Source organism: Hyla sarda, chromosome 5 (assembly GCF_029499605.1).
Source record: "Hyla sarda isolate aHylSar1 chromosome 5, aHylSar1.hap1, whole genome shotgun sequence".
Classification (NCBI taxonomy): domain Eukaryota; kingdom Metazoa; phylum Chordata; class Amphibia; order Anura; family Hylidae; genus Hyla; species Hyla sarda.
Window position 1 is genome coordinate 300742717 of NC_079193.1, and position 13427 is coordinate 300756143.

General features: G+C 44.9%; 1 protein-coding gene across 1 annotated transcript in view; it reads right to left on the bottom strand.

The window, feature by feature from the left end:
- The window catches only part of PDE7A (phosphodiesterase 7A), a 93717-nt gene extending 80528 nt beyond the window's left edge, over nt 1-13189 (bottom strand). The window contains exon 1 of the mRNA XM_056522044.1: nt 12215-13189. Coding sequence (XP_056378019.1) covers nt 12215-12352 — 138 coding nt within the window. The 5' untranslated portion in view covers nt 12353-13189. The remainder of the gene's footprint in view (nt 1-12214) is intronic.
- Nucleotides 13190-13427: the final 238 nt, after the last annotated feature.

Genomic DNA, 13427 nt, shown 5'->3' on the forward strand with positions numbered 1-13427 from the left:
ACAATATGTCTACTTTATATTTGCACCATAAAGTTGACATGTTTTTACTTTTGGAAGACATCAGAGGGCTTCAAAGTTCCACAGCAATTTTCCAATTTTTCACAAAGTTTTGAAGTGGATTTGAGGGGTCTTCATATTAGAAGAAAAATTAAAAATGATCCCGTTATAAAAACTTTACCCCTCAAAGTATACAAAATGATATTCAGAATGTTTTTAACCCTTTAGGTGTTTCACAGGAATAGCAGCAAAGTGAAGGAGACAATTCAAAATCTCCATTTTTTACACTGGCATGTTCTTGTAGACCCAGTTTTTTTTTTTTTTTTTTTTTTACAAGGGGTAAAAGGAGAAAATGCTCCCCAAAATGTGTAACCCAATTTCTCTCGAGTAAGGAAATGCCTCATATGTGAACGTAAAGTGCTCTGTGGGTGCACTAGAGGGCTCAGAAGCGAAGGAGCAACAATGGGATTTTGGAGAGTGAATTTTGCTTAAATAGTTTTTAGGGGGCATGTCACATTTTGGAAGCCCCTATGGTGCAGAACAGCAAAATAAAAAATAAATGAAATAAATAAAAAACCCTCAAGGCATGTAACAAGGGGTACAGTGAGCCTTAACACACCACAAGTGTTTTCGTTAAAGGCCTTTGCGTTAAGGTCGGATGTGTAAATGACATTTTTTTTTCTTTCACTAAAATGCATTTTTTCCCCCAAATTTACAATTTTTTTTTTTTTTTTTTTTTTTAACAAGAGGTAATAAGTGAAAATGCCCCCCCCCCCCCAAAAAAAAAATAAAAAATTTGTAACCCCATCTCTTCTGAGTATGGAAATACCCCATGTGTGGATGTAAAGTGTTCTGCGGGCAAACTACAATGCTCAGAAGAGAAGGAGCTTTTGGAGAGAAAATTTGTTTGGAATGGAAGTCGGGGGCCATGTGCGTTAACAAAGCCCCCATGCTACCAGAACAGTGGACCCCCACGTGACCACATTTTGGAAACCACACCCCTCACAGTATTTTATAAGGGGGTGCAGTGAGCATTTACACCGCATTGGTGTTTGACAGAATTTTGGAACAGTGGGCCGTGCAAATGAAAAATACAATTTCTAATTTTCAGGGACCAGTGTTCCAAAAATCTGTCAGACACCTGTGGGATGTAAATGCTCACTGCACCCCTTGTTACATTCTTTGAGGGGTGTAGTTTCCACCGTTCTGGTACCATGGGGTCTTTGTAAACGCACATGGCCTTTAATTCCAGCCAAATTCTCTCTCCAAAGCCCAATGGCGCTCCTTCTCTTCTGAGCATTGTAGTTCACCAGCAGAGCACTTTACGTCCACACATGGGGTATTTCTATACTCAGAAGAAATTGTGTTACAAATTTTGGAAGGCTTTTTCCTATTACCCCTTGTGAAAATGAAAAATTTGGGTTAACACCAGCATTTTAATGAAAAAATTAAAAAAAAATTCAATTTCAAACGAAAATTCTTCAAACACCTGTGGGGTGTTAAGGCTCACTATACCCCTGTTACATTCCTTAAGAGGTGTAGTTTCCAAAATGGGGTCACAAATGGGTATTTCCGTACTCAGGAGAAATTGTGTTACAAATTTTGGTGGTCTTTTTCCTTTTACCTCTTGTGAAAATAAAAAGTATGGGGCAACACCAGCAAGTTAGAGTAAAAAATAAAAATTTACAACAACATGCTGGAGTAGACCCAAACTCTAACTTTTCATAAGGGGTAAAAGGAGAAAAAGCCCCCCCAAAATTTGTTAGGCAATTTCTCCCGAGTACGAAAATACCCCATAGGTGGCCCTAATCTGTTGCCTTGAAATACGACAGTGCTCAGAATTGCACATTTGAGGCCTAAATCAGGGATTTGCATAGAGGTGGACATTGGGAATCACTGCCGTAGAATACCCCTAAGGCTTGGTCCACACTACGTTTTGTCCCATACGGGAGCGCATACAGCAGGAGGGAGCTAAAACCTCGCGCTCCCGTATGTGACCGTATGCGCTCCCGTATGCCATTCACTTCAATGAGCCGACCGGAGTGAAACGTTCGGTCCGGTCGGCTCATTTTTGCGCCGTATGCGCTTTTACAACCGGACCTAAAACCGTGGTTGACCACAGTTTTAGGTCCGGTTGTAAAAGCGCATACGGCGCAAAAATGAGCCGACCGGACCGAACGTTTCACTCCGGTCGGCTCATTGAAGTGAATGGCATACGGTCACATACGGGAGCGCAAGGTTTTAGCTCCCTCCTGCCGTATGCGCTCCCGTATGGGACAAAACGTAGTGTGAACCCAGCCTAACAGGGTGCCTCCAGTCAATGGCTATCCGGCAATACTGGGAGTTGTTTTGCAACAGCTAAAGGCTCTGTTTTGTAAACAGTGCCGTACCAAATGTTTTCCATTTTTATTGGGGGGGGAGGGGGGTTACTGTGTAGGGGTATGTGTATACGTAGTGTTTTTTAACTTTTTATTTTGTGTGGGTGTAGTGTAGTGTTTTTAGAGTACATTCGCATGGGCGGGAGTTCACAGTGAGTTTTGAGCTGCAGCGGACAATTTGATGCATCTCAAACTTGCAGTGAGGAACTCTCTGTAAGCCCATGCAACCTCCATCTGTTGCAAAACTACAACTCTCAGCATGCAGTGACAGCAGAAGGGCATGTTGGGAGTTGCCGTTTTGCAACAACTGGAGGAGAACAGTTTGGAGACCACAGTGTAGTGGTGTCCAAATTGTAGCCCTCCAGATGTTGCAAAACTTCAACTCCAAGCATGGCCAGACTGCCCAGGCATGCTGGGAGTTGTAGTTCAGGAACATCTGAAGGGCCAGATGTTACAGAACTTAAACTCCCAGCATGACTGGACTGTATAGGGCATGCAGAGTTTTAGTTTTGCAACATCTGGAAGAGAACAGATTGGAGACCACTGCAGAAGGTTGCAGCAGCACCCGGTCAAAAAAATGGAGGCTCTTAGCACACTTTTTGATCAAAACGTGTCCCCCCCCCCATCCACCACGCGGATGTAGCCTCATTTCGGATGGGAGCCTAACACCTCTGCATGGTGGATGGGTTGGGGGGAAGACACGTTTTGATCAACAACAGTGCTAAGAGCCTCCATTTTTTGACCAAGTGCTGCTGCAACCTTTTTTGTATACTATGTATTTGCCACAGCAGCCTGCACCCGTGTATCAGGTAGTTGTGCTGGCTATTTTTGTTTTAGATTTGTAAATGACTTCTATTAAAAAATCTTAATCCTTCCAGTACTTATCAGCTGCTGTATAATACAGAGGAAGTTCATTTATTTTTTAATTTCTTTTCTGTCTGACCACAGTGCTCTATGCTGACACCTCTGTCCATGTCAGGAATTGTCCAGAGCAGGACAGAATTGCTATGGGGATTTGCTCCTACTCTGGAAAGTTCCTGACATGGAAAGAGGTGTCATCAAAGAGCACTGTGGTCAGACAGAAAATAAATTCAAAAAGAAAAGATCTTCCTCTGTATTATACAGCAGCTGATAAGTACTGGAAGGATTAAGATTTTTTAATAGAATGAATTTACAAATCTGTGAACATTTTTGACACCAGTTGATAAAAAAAAAAAAAAATTGTGTTTTCCACCGAAGTACCGCTTTAACCACTTAAGGACACATGACGTACTGGAACGTCATGTGTCCGCTCCCGATCTATAGCAGGTCGGGCCCGGTCTAATAACGGCCGGGACCCGTGGCTAATAGCGCGCGGCATTGATCACGGTGCTGCGCGCTATTAACCCTTTAGACGCGGCATTCAAAGTTGAACGCCGCGTCTAAAGTAAAACCATGCCGGTTAGCTCAGTGGGCTGTTCGGGATAGCCGCGGCGAAATCGCGGCATCCCGAACAGCTTACAGGACAGCCGGAGGGTCCCTACCTGCCTCCTCGCTGTCCGATCGCCGAATGACTGCTCAGTGCCGGAGATCCAGGCATGAGCAGTCAAGCGGCAGACTCATCGATCACTGGTTTCCTATGAGAAACCAGTGATCAATGATAAAGATCAGTGTGTGCAGTGTTATAGGTCCCTATGGGACCAATAACACTGCAAAAAAAAAAAAAGTGAAAAAAAGTGAAGATCATTTAACCCCTCCCCTATTAAAAGTTTGAATCACCCCCCTTTTCCCATAAAAAAAAAAACTGTGTAAATAAAAACATATATGGTATCACCGCGTGCGGAAATGTCCGAATTATAAAAATATATAGTTAATTAAACCGCACGATCAATGGCGTGCGCGATCAATAAGTCCTATCAATGCAAAAATGATACCATTAAAAACTTCAGATCATGGCACAAAAAATGAGCCCTCATACCGCCCCCTACGCGGAAAAATAAAAAAGTTATAGGGGTCAGAAATTACAATTTTAAACGTATACATTTTCCTGCATGAGGTTATGATTTTTTCCAGAAGTACGACAAAATCAAACCTATATAAGTAGGGTATCATTTTAAATCGTATGAACCTACAGAATAAAGATAAGATGTCATTTTTACCGAAAAATGTACTACGTAGAAACGGAAGCCCCCAAGTTACTAAACTGCATTTTTTTTTTCCAATTTTGTCTCACAATGATTTTTTTTTTCCATTTCACTGTAGATTTTTGGGCAAAATGACTGACGTCATTACAAAGTAGAATTGGTGGCGCAAAAAATAAGCAATGATATGGATTTTTAGGTGCAAAATTGAAAAAGTTATGATTTTTTAAAGGTCCTTAAGGGGTTAAGGCCATTTCCACCCGAGTGTTACAGCCAAACAGTTGTAGCTTCAGATTATCAGATACGTGGCCAGACCAGAATTTGCAACCATAATATAGTTGAAAAAAGTTGCATGTGATTCGCTCCTGTGAAACGTTCACATTTTGATAATTTGTAGCGGGTTTTCCTATCAATCACTTCAATTGCCCCACAGAAATTCCGCAATAGAGGCAGATTGCCAGGGGACCCATTAAAGTTACTGGCAGCGAAACTCGCAGCGGATTCCCTGCAGTTACTAATGTCTGAATGTACCCAAAAAAGGCATTTAGGTTTTAGAAAATTGCATTTAAATAAGACTATCACCCCAAAGATATATACCGTAACTAATATAGTGTTATGACAAAATGAACTGGCTTCAGCATGCTTTTAGGCAATTCCCTCTTGCCAGGAAGTTGTCTAGTCCTTTCATTGTCAGTGTGGTGATGTCTTAGCACCTCCTTGGCTCCTCCCTGTCTCCTGAGACAACAAATCATCCTCTGCTGTCTGATGAGGTGTGGCTAGATCTTGTCTGAGCTCTAACCCCACCCCGAGTGATGTCATCACCTCTGACTAGACCCTACAGCATTCATGGGGGGGGGGGGGGAATTTATCACAGCCCCCCCCTTCTCATTCTTGGGTTTTAAAAAGTCACAACATTTTTGCACAATGGGAGATTTGTCCAAGAAATTATCAAATTTTCATTTAGAATTTTTCAAGAAAAAACAACTCGAATATAGTGTGGCATGCTTAGCTTTGAGCTGTGGCTGGCGATTTATCAAATTACTTTTTAAACTGTACACAAATTTTTTTCTGCAATCTCACACCAGCCAGGACTATACTTGAAACTTACTCACATTTACACTGTTTAGCCATTTAAGAAAAAAAAAAAAAAACACACACACACACACACACACACACGGTAAAACACAAATAAAAGATTTCCCTATCTCCCAACATAGACACACACAAAAAAAAAATAATAATTAAAAAAAAAAAAAAAAAAAAAAGGGTTAGATACAGTGGTCCCTCAACTTACAATATTAATTGATTCCAGGACGACCATTGTATGTTGAAACCATCGTATGTTGAGACCATAACTCTATGGAAACCTGGTAATCGGTTCTAAAGGCACCAAAATGTCATCCAAAAATAGGAAAAAGTGAGGATTAAAGAAAAATAAGTAGATAACTAATACAGATAAAGCAAATCCTTACATATAAAAGTAAGAAAGATCTGCTGGGAGCTGTAAATGTCTATGTTAGTGTTTCCACAGCAGAGAGCCTACAGCTGTTGCAAAACTACAACTCCCAGCATGCCCGGACAGCCTTTGGCTGTCCGGGCATGCTGGGAGTTGTAGTTTTGCAACAGCTGGGGGCACCCTGCTTGGGAAACACTGGTCTATGTAAAGGACAGCAGCTTCTTCAGGGTCCTGTAAAGTATACAATGTCCTAAAAAAGTTACATGGAGTCGCCCTCACCTGGTGTCCAAAGGAGCAGCTAACCCTGGCACAGGTAAAGTGTACAGAACATGTAATACCTCCCTGTACTGTGGGGGGCGCAACCAGACATCAGTCAGTGCATGCACTTCAGTAATACAGGGGTTTTACCAGTGAAATGTCCATTCTGATTGGTCAATTCTTCCAGCTATTGACATGTTTCGCAGATCTGGACTGTCTGTAGCATTGTATGTGGAGACTGGTTTCAAGTTACAATGGTCCAGAAAAGACCATTGTATGATGAAACTATTGTATGTTGAGGCCATTGTAAGTTGAGGGATCACTGTATATCTATCCAACGTTGTTAATATGGCTACGTGACTGACAGCTTAGGTCAAGTATATTTCTCTGTTGTGACTTGGACCAGACTTGTCTCCCCCATCACACACAAAATAGGGAATAGATCCAATGAGGAAGAGAGGAATAAAGAAGGCTTTATAACCCTCATACCCACTGGATCCAATCCCAGTTCTAAAGAAGAAGAAAAAAAATAAATAAAAAGGGGAGCAAACATGAATGGCCAGCAAACACAGCCGGGGATGTGTGAACCGAATACAGTCCCACACAGGTTTACTTGCTAAGTGATAGAACGTCATCCAAGGATTGTAAGAGAAGGCGACAGCTGAACAAACACCCGAAGACCAAAATGCCAGGACACTTGTTGGTTCTTCCATTTTCAACCTGCTTTCAAGTTCTAGTTAATGTTCAGTCCGGTATGAACTCTTTTATACTAGAGAACACACATTGAATGGAAGATCATATCACCATATTGTCAATACACTAGAGTACCCCTTTAATGACCCAAATTAAAGGGATCTTATTTTTAATTCTGCTACAGGGGTTCTAACGTTTGTGTCGTTCATAATATAGTGTCTGTAGATGTTTTCTCCCAATTGTTATGCGATTATCGCTCCAATATTTAATAGCATCCAAAATTATTCATGTCTCGCCCAGGTTGCAAGGCATTGAGACCTGACATTACTGGTCAGGTGATCAGAGGGAGCCAGTCCTGCTTCAAATTTGCAACAGTAGAAAACACTGGGCCTCATTTACTGAGGGTTATTAATAGTGGGAAATGTTGTTTTAGACTTGCAGGATTCCTCTCTATTTAATATTGGGAACAGTCGGGAACATTTTCTGACCAGCTTTTTCTAGGTGGATATTTCCAGCCATTTATCCACAGGATTTTCTGTGAATTCAATAGTAAATCGGTCGGGTTGTGAAACCACACCCCCTTTTTTGGGCAAACCCACGCCCCTTTAACAGTGCAATGTTGGGTTTGCACTCTGCACCAAAATAACCAGACAAAAACTTTTCGGTTTCAGCTTAGTAAATGAGGTCCACTGTGTTTCAATGGGTGGAGTGGCTGATGTGTGGGAGGAAGGAAAGTGACCTAAAACTGTCAAGCATAGACCTGTGGGATGTGTAGTTTAGAGAACAAAATCCAACAGGAAATGCCCAGTTCTGGCAGGTAAGTACTAAAATCCCCTTATGGTGGATGACCCTTTTAAAAGGCTAAGTAAAAAGACTCCCTGAGTGGTGCCGACAGGATGGAGCCCCTGCCCATTACATCATGGTGGTAAGATCGGCTGAAAGAATTTCTCTAACTAGATTGGAATACACCAGACTTTAGCTCCCTTAGACTTTTATTTCTGGGATTTGCTAAAGCAGAAGGTGTACTCAATGAAAATGGCAGATAGAAAACCCATCTGACGGCAATAATCAGAAATGAACATGCCTGCATGACAAAAACGGGGAGACATTGTATGAAGTTCATGTGAATCTTACAATGTGCATCGAACTTTGCATTAAGAATGGTGGAAACAACAATAAAGTTATTTAATAAAATGTTGTTGAAAAAATGTATTGAATATTTACCGTATTTTTACCCCTATAGGACGCACCGGCGTATAAGACGCACCCAATTTATAGGTGCAAAATCTAAAAAAATTAAAATTCGGAACCCAACAGTGGTCTATAACCTGCAGACCTCCAGATATTGCAAAACTACAACTCCCAGCATGTCCGGACATCCGTTGGCTGTCCGGGCATGCTGGGAGTTGTAGTTTTGCAACATCTGGAGGTCCGCAGGTTGAAGACCACTGGATAGGAGGTAATACTCACGTGTCCCTGCTGCTCCGGACCAGTCACCGCTGCCCATGATGTCGCTCCATCGCTGTCGCCGCGTCCCCGTGGTGTCCCCGACTCTCCGGACGTGTTCTTCCCCGGGATCCACGCTCTCCATCGCCGTTATCACGTCGCTACGCACGCCGCTCCTATTGGATGTCGGGATGGCGTGCGCAACGACGTGATGACGTCGAAGGAGAGCGCCGGCCATGCAGGGGATCCCGGCACAGAGCAGACACCGAGGAGGCAGGTAAGGTCCTGTAAGCTGTTCGGGACTGCCGCGATTTCACCGCGGCGGTCCCAAACAGCCCGACTGAGCAGCCGGGTTAGTGTCACTTTCCCATCAGACGCGGCGGTCAGCTTTGATCGCCGCGTCTGAAGGGTTAATACAGGGCATCACCGATCGGTGATGTCCTGTATTAGCCGCGGGTCCCGGCCGTTGATGGCCGCAGGGACCGCCGCGATAGGCGTGTATTCGTCGCATAAGACGCACCAACTTCCCCCCCCAGTTTTGGGGAAGAAAAAGTGCGTCTTATACGGCAAAAAATACGGTACTGCACAAGAAGTTTGGTACATCTGCGCTACATTTTTGTAGGTGGTTCCCAGAGCCATTGTGCACAGTCAAAATACACTTATCCATATTAAAAATCTAAGGGCACATACTTGTACTTTTTAATCAGATTTTCACTCTGGTGCCACTTAGATTTTTTTCAAGTGGATTAGGCATACAAAATGGCAGTACAGAAAAATGCGCTAGCAACCCCCCAAACCCAGCACCTACACAGAAAAGTGTGAAAAAAAATAGATGTGGTCTCTCCTGACCCGTCTGTTCTAGTTAATAATTGTTTTCCCAATTTCTAGTAAGAATGAGGCCATGTTCATGTGGTGGAATTTCAGCCTAAATTTACTGCCTACTGACTTTAAAGGAATCCAATGTCCCATTCACACAGAGGAATTACTGTCACGGAAATTTCACATTCCATAAAAATTAAAATGGGTACTCCGCTGTTAGACATATTGCCTATTCTTTCTGCAGAGTCCCCATGGAAACGCATTGCCATCTATAAGAGTGCATTTCAGAGCATTCCTGGCGCTCCGCTGTCAGGGGAATGTCCGCACGGAAATATTCCACGTGGATATTTCATCATCTGATCATCCATACTGGCACCAGTATGCTTGGAGGAAGGGTATAGGATACTTTTATGAAAATGGGAACTTCCCTGCTCCCTGAGCTAGGCCGAGAGCAGTCACGATGTGCACGTATACTGCGCATGAGCGGCGACTCGCACATAGCAGTGTGTCTGTCCGTAGCGATGTATTGCCACTCCAAGCAGGCACATCTAAAGGCACCATGTAGCGGTCCTTCGGCAGCGAATCACGTAGCATAAAATACACTGTGAATCCGCTCTTCTGAACATACCCTTAGGCTATGTTCAGATGGCGGAATTTCCACAATTCCAAGGTTGCTGAACAGAAGAGCGGAATTCCGCCAAAACTGCAGCGGAATTCTGTTTTCTCAAAAGATAGCATTCTGCTTAAAGGGGTACTACCATGCTGACACTTATCCCCTATCTAAAGGATAGGGGATAAGTTGCCTGATTGCGCGGGGTCCCACCTCTGGGGACCCCCACGATCTCGCACGCAGCACCCAGCTCGCATCAGACTGCCGATCACGGGGCCGGAGTATCGTGACATCACGACTCCGCCCCCATGCGACATCACGCTCCGCCCCCCTCAATGTAGCGGGTGTTGACCACCGCACGAAGCAGCGGCTTACACACACCCTCAATACATAGCTATGGCAGAGCCGGAGAGATTGCCGAAGTCAGCGCTCCAGCTCTGCCATAGAGTTGTATTGAGGGGGCGTGTCAGCCGCCACTTTGTGCTGTGGTCATAACGCCCCCTTCCCGCAGGCTACCGGGGCCCCGTACAGGAGATCGTGGGGGGGGGGGGGGGTCCCATAGGTCAGACCCCCCGCAATCTGAAACTTATCCCCTATCCTTAGGATAGGGGATACGTTTTTCAGCACTGGATATCTCCTTTATAAGCCCCATTGATATAATTAACAACTGGTCTTTAAATTTTGCGGAATGTGGAAACTCTGCTGTGTGAAGGGGACAGCGGAATCCCATTAAAGTCTATGGGCAGTAAATTCTGCCATGTGAACATGGCCTTATATTGAAAAAGCATCTTTTTGAGTTTTCATGTCTATATTATGGCCACAAATCTTGGCCTAACCACAGCTCTCATGACCTGGTCACTACAACCGCAAGACAGACAGATGTGCCCCCAATACACCCATGTGAAACCGGCCTTACATAAGCAGCAATTTCCAGAATTTTTTGGTTAAGAAAATGCTTCCATTACCGAATTTCTAACAAAACAGCTCATAGCTGCTACCATGCCATCTACTCATTGTGGCCCCATTATAAGGCTAGGGCTACATGCAGACACACGTCACATGACAGCAAGTCTCATTCAAGTCACGTGACCAAAATATTTTGTGCGACATTCTTACAGTTGTGACTTGTGGCTCTAAAACAAAAAGAGACAAATAAGAAAGCAGTCAGACAAGTCGCACTAACAAGCAACCTGCACTGAGGTCAATAGTAGCATAGTTGTACGCGGCCTAAAATCCATCATCACCCGGAAGTAAGCGGCGAAGTAGTATTCATCACGGCTATGTGCGCTGTAAAGAAGCAGGAACTCTGCTGTTATTTCCATCTTTAACAAGCCTTTTTTTTTTTTTGACAAGGCCTCAGCAAAATGAAAGAAGTGATCTGATTGGTTGCTATGGGCAACTGGGCAATTTTTCCTCTGCACAGTTTTTGATAAATCCCCCCCATTGTTAATAAAACTAAAGCTGTATAAAAAAAAAAAAAAAAAAAAAATAAAGCAGGGACTCCTATCTTTAACAGAAGTCCCTGCTCCTCAACATTCTGTGCATGAGCAATTGGGGCACTTCTGAAACAAAGTAGATGGTCAGGTTCGCTGAAACAGACCCAACTAGAATTTGAGAACATTCGCTCATGTATTTTCTATTCTATCTATATTCTAGTGTTTCTAAATCAGTGTGCCTCCAGCTGTTGCAAAACTACAATCGTCAGCATGCCTAGACAGCTGAAGGCTGTCTGGGCATGCTGAGAGTTGTAGTAATGCAACACCTGGAGGCACTTTGGGTGGGTAACACAGGCATAACCCATTTGCAGACTTCTCTAAAAGTAGCGTTTTCCAAACAGTGTGTCTCCAGCTGTTGCCTAACTACAACCCTCAGCATGCCCGGACAGCCGAAGGCTGTCCGGGCATGCTGAGGGTTGTAGTTTGGCAAAAGCTAAAAGGCGTACTGCTTGAAAAATACTATATTATACATAGAGATGAGCAAATATCCTAATATTTTATAGGTCCAATTAGAAGAAATTGACCGCTTCGGATTCAGAAGTGCCCTTTGGCTATCCAGGCATGCTGGGAGTTGATTTGCAACAGCTGGAGGCACACTGTTTGGAAACCACTGCTTTAAAGGCTGGTGTATAACCCTCTTGACATCTCCTCAGATCCCCACTCTCCTCCATGGATAACACTAGTGAAGAATTACTGTTACAATGTATCCAGGTATTTTCTGTTTACACTATTATGTATCAAAATAAGTCTAAACAACAGATAAATGTCTCCCCAACCCCCTGATGCAACACTACAATTCCCATCATGCCTCCCTAGCCTTCGGATTGTGGGGCACGATGGGAGTTGCGGTCTTGCAAAGCCTTTGGATGTCCGGGGGATGCTTGGAGTTGTAGTTCTAACATTAATAGGACATAGTCCAGTCCTTGTCACCAGTTCCTTACCTGAGAAAGCTGCCGGGGGTTTGGGCATCCGAACAACGCAGAGCTGGAACTGAAGCTGATGGCACCGCGGCGGCTGAGAACGTGTTTGGGCACCGGCCTGTCCAGGGGCAGCACCGGCAACTGGTAACATACTTCCATTGAACAACTGCCTTGGAGGGGGGAGGGGCAACTCACCAAAATAAACGCAGGCAAGACGCAAAATGTGTACACAGCACGAGTCACAGGGAGGAGGAGGATGCACAGGGTGGATGGGATCGGAGCTGGGTCATAGCTACCAGTGGGGCAATCAGGTGAGGACAGGGGGTGGTGAATGCCCCTCCTGGAGGTAGTTCTCAGCAGGGGGGGCGCACACAGGTCTCTAAGCTGGAGCAGTGTCCTCAGGGATCCTCAGAGAGAAGAGCGGTGTGGACCCTCGGGGCCCCTGATGACAGTAGCCGGGCTCCCAGGAGCAGCCCGGGGCTGGCACTGATGTGAGCTGGCTGGGTACGGGCAGCAGCTCAGCATTCCCATCTTCTCCGCCGGGGTCACAGCTGCATCTCCCCGGTTATGGGCGACATCCAGGCCGCGATGGGGCCTCCCCGGGGGCTACAGAACCACTTGACTACTAGCCCGGGCCGGGTCACGCGACGACCGTCTGCCGTAAGTGACGGGCTCCTCCTGCAGTGTGTGTGTGTCAGGCTATTGTGTGCGATCCGGATCCCTGCAGTCACAATGACCGCACAGCCCACCTTCATCCCCCTCTGCCGGGGTCTCCTGCACCGACCCACATGCCCTGACAAATAAAGAAATGAAAAGGGAGGGAGGAGAGCAAAAAAAAAAAAAAAAAAAAAAACTAAAAAAAAAAAAAATCCGTCCCCGGTGATCACGCCTCTCAGCAGGTGCCCATACCGCCGGCTGCCGCGGCCACCACACTACACACTGCCTGCCAGGGGCTTAAAGGACACTTGATGACATCATGGTCATGTGACCGGGCTCAGCGCTTACGCCATCGACGACCACGTGACCCTCGGTGGGCGGGAGAATTGAAGAGCGGAGGAGAGCTTCGCTGGTCACAGTCTGTGAGGGGGAAGCGGCTGTTCTCTGACCTGGGGGGTCTACAGCTGCGCAAACATTAGTCACAGACTACACCTGGCCAGTATTTTACCGCTACAGCCGGTATTGTGGCTACCCTGCCGGTATTTTTTATATTAAAAATACCGGAAATGCAATTGCC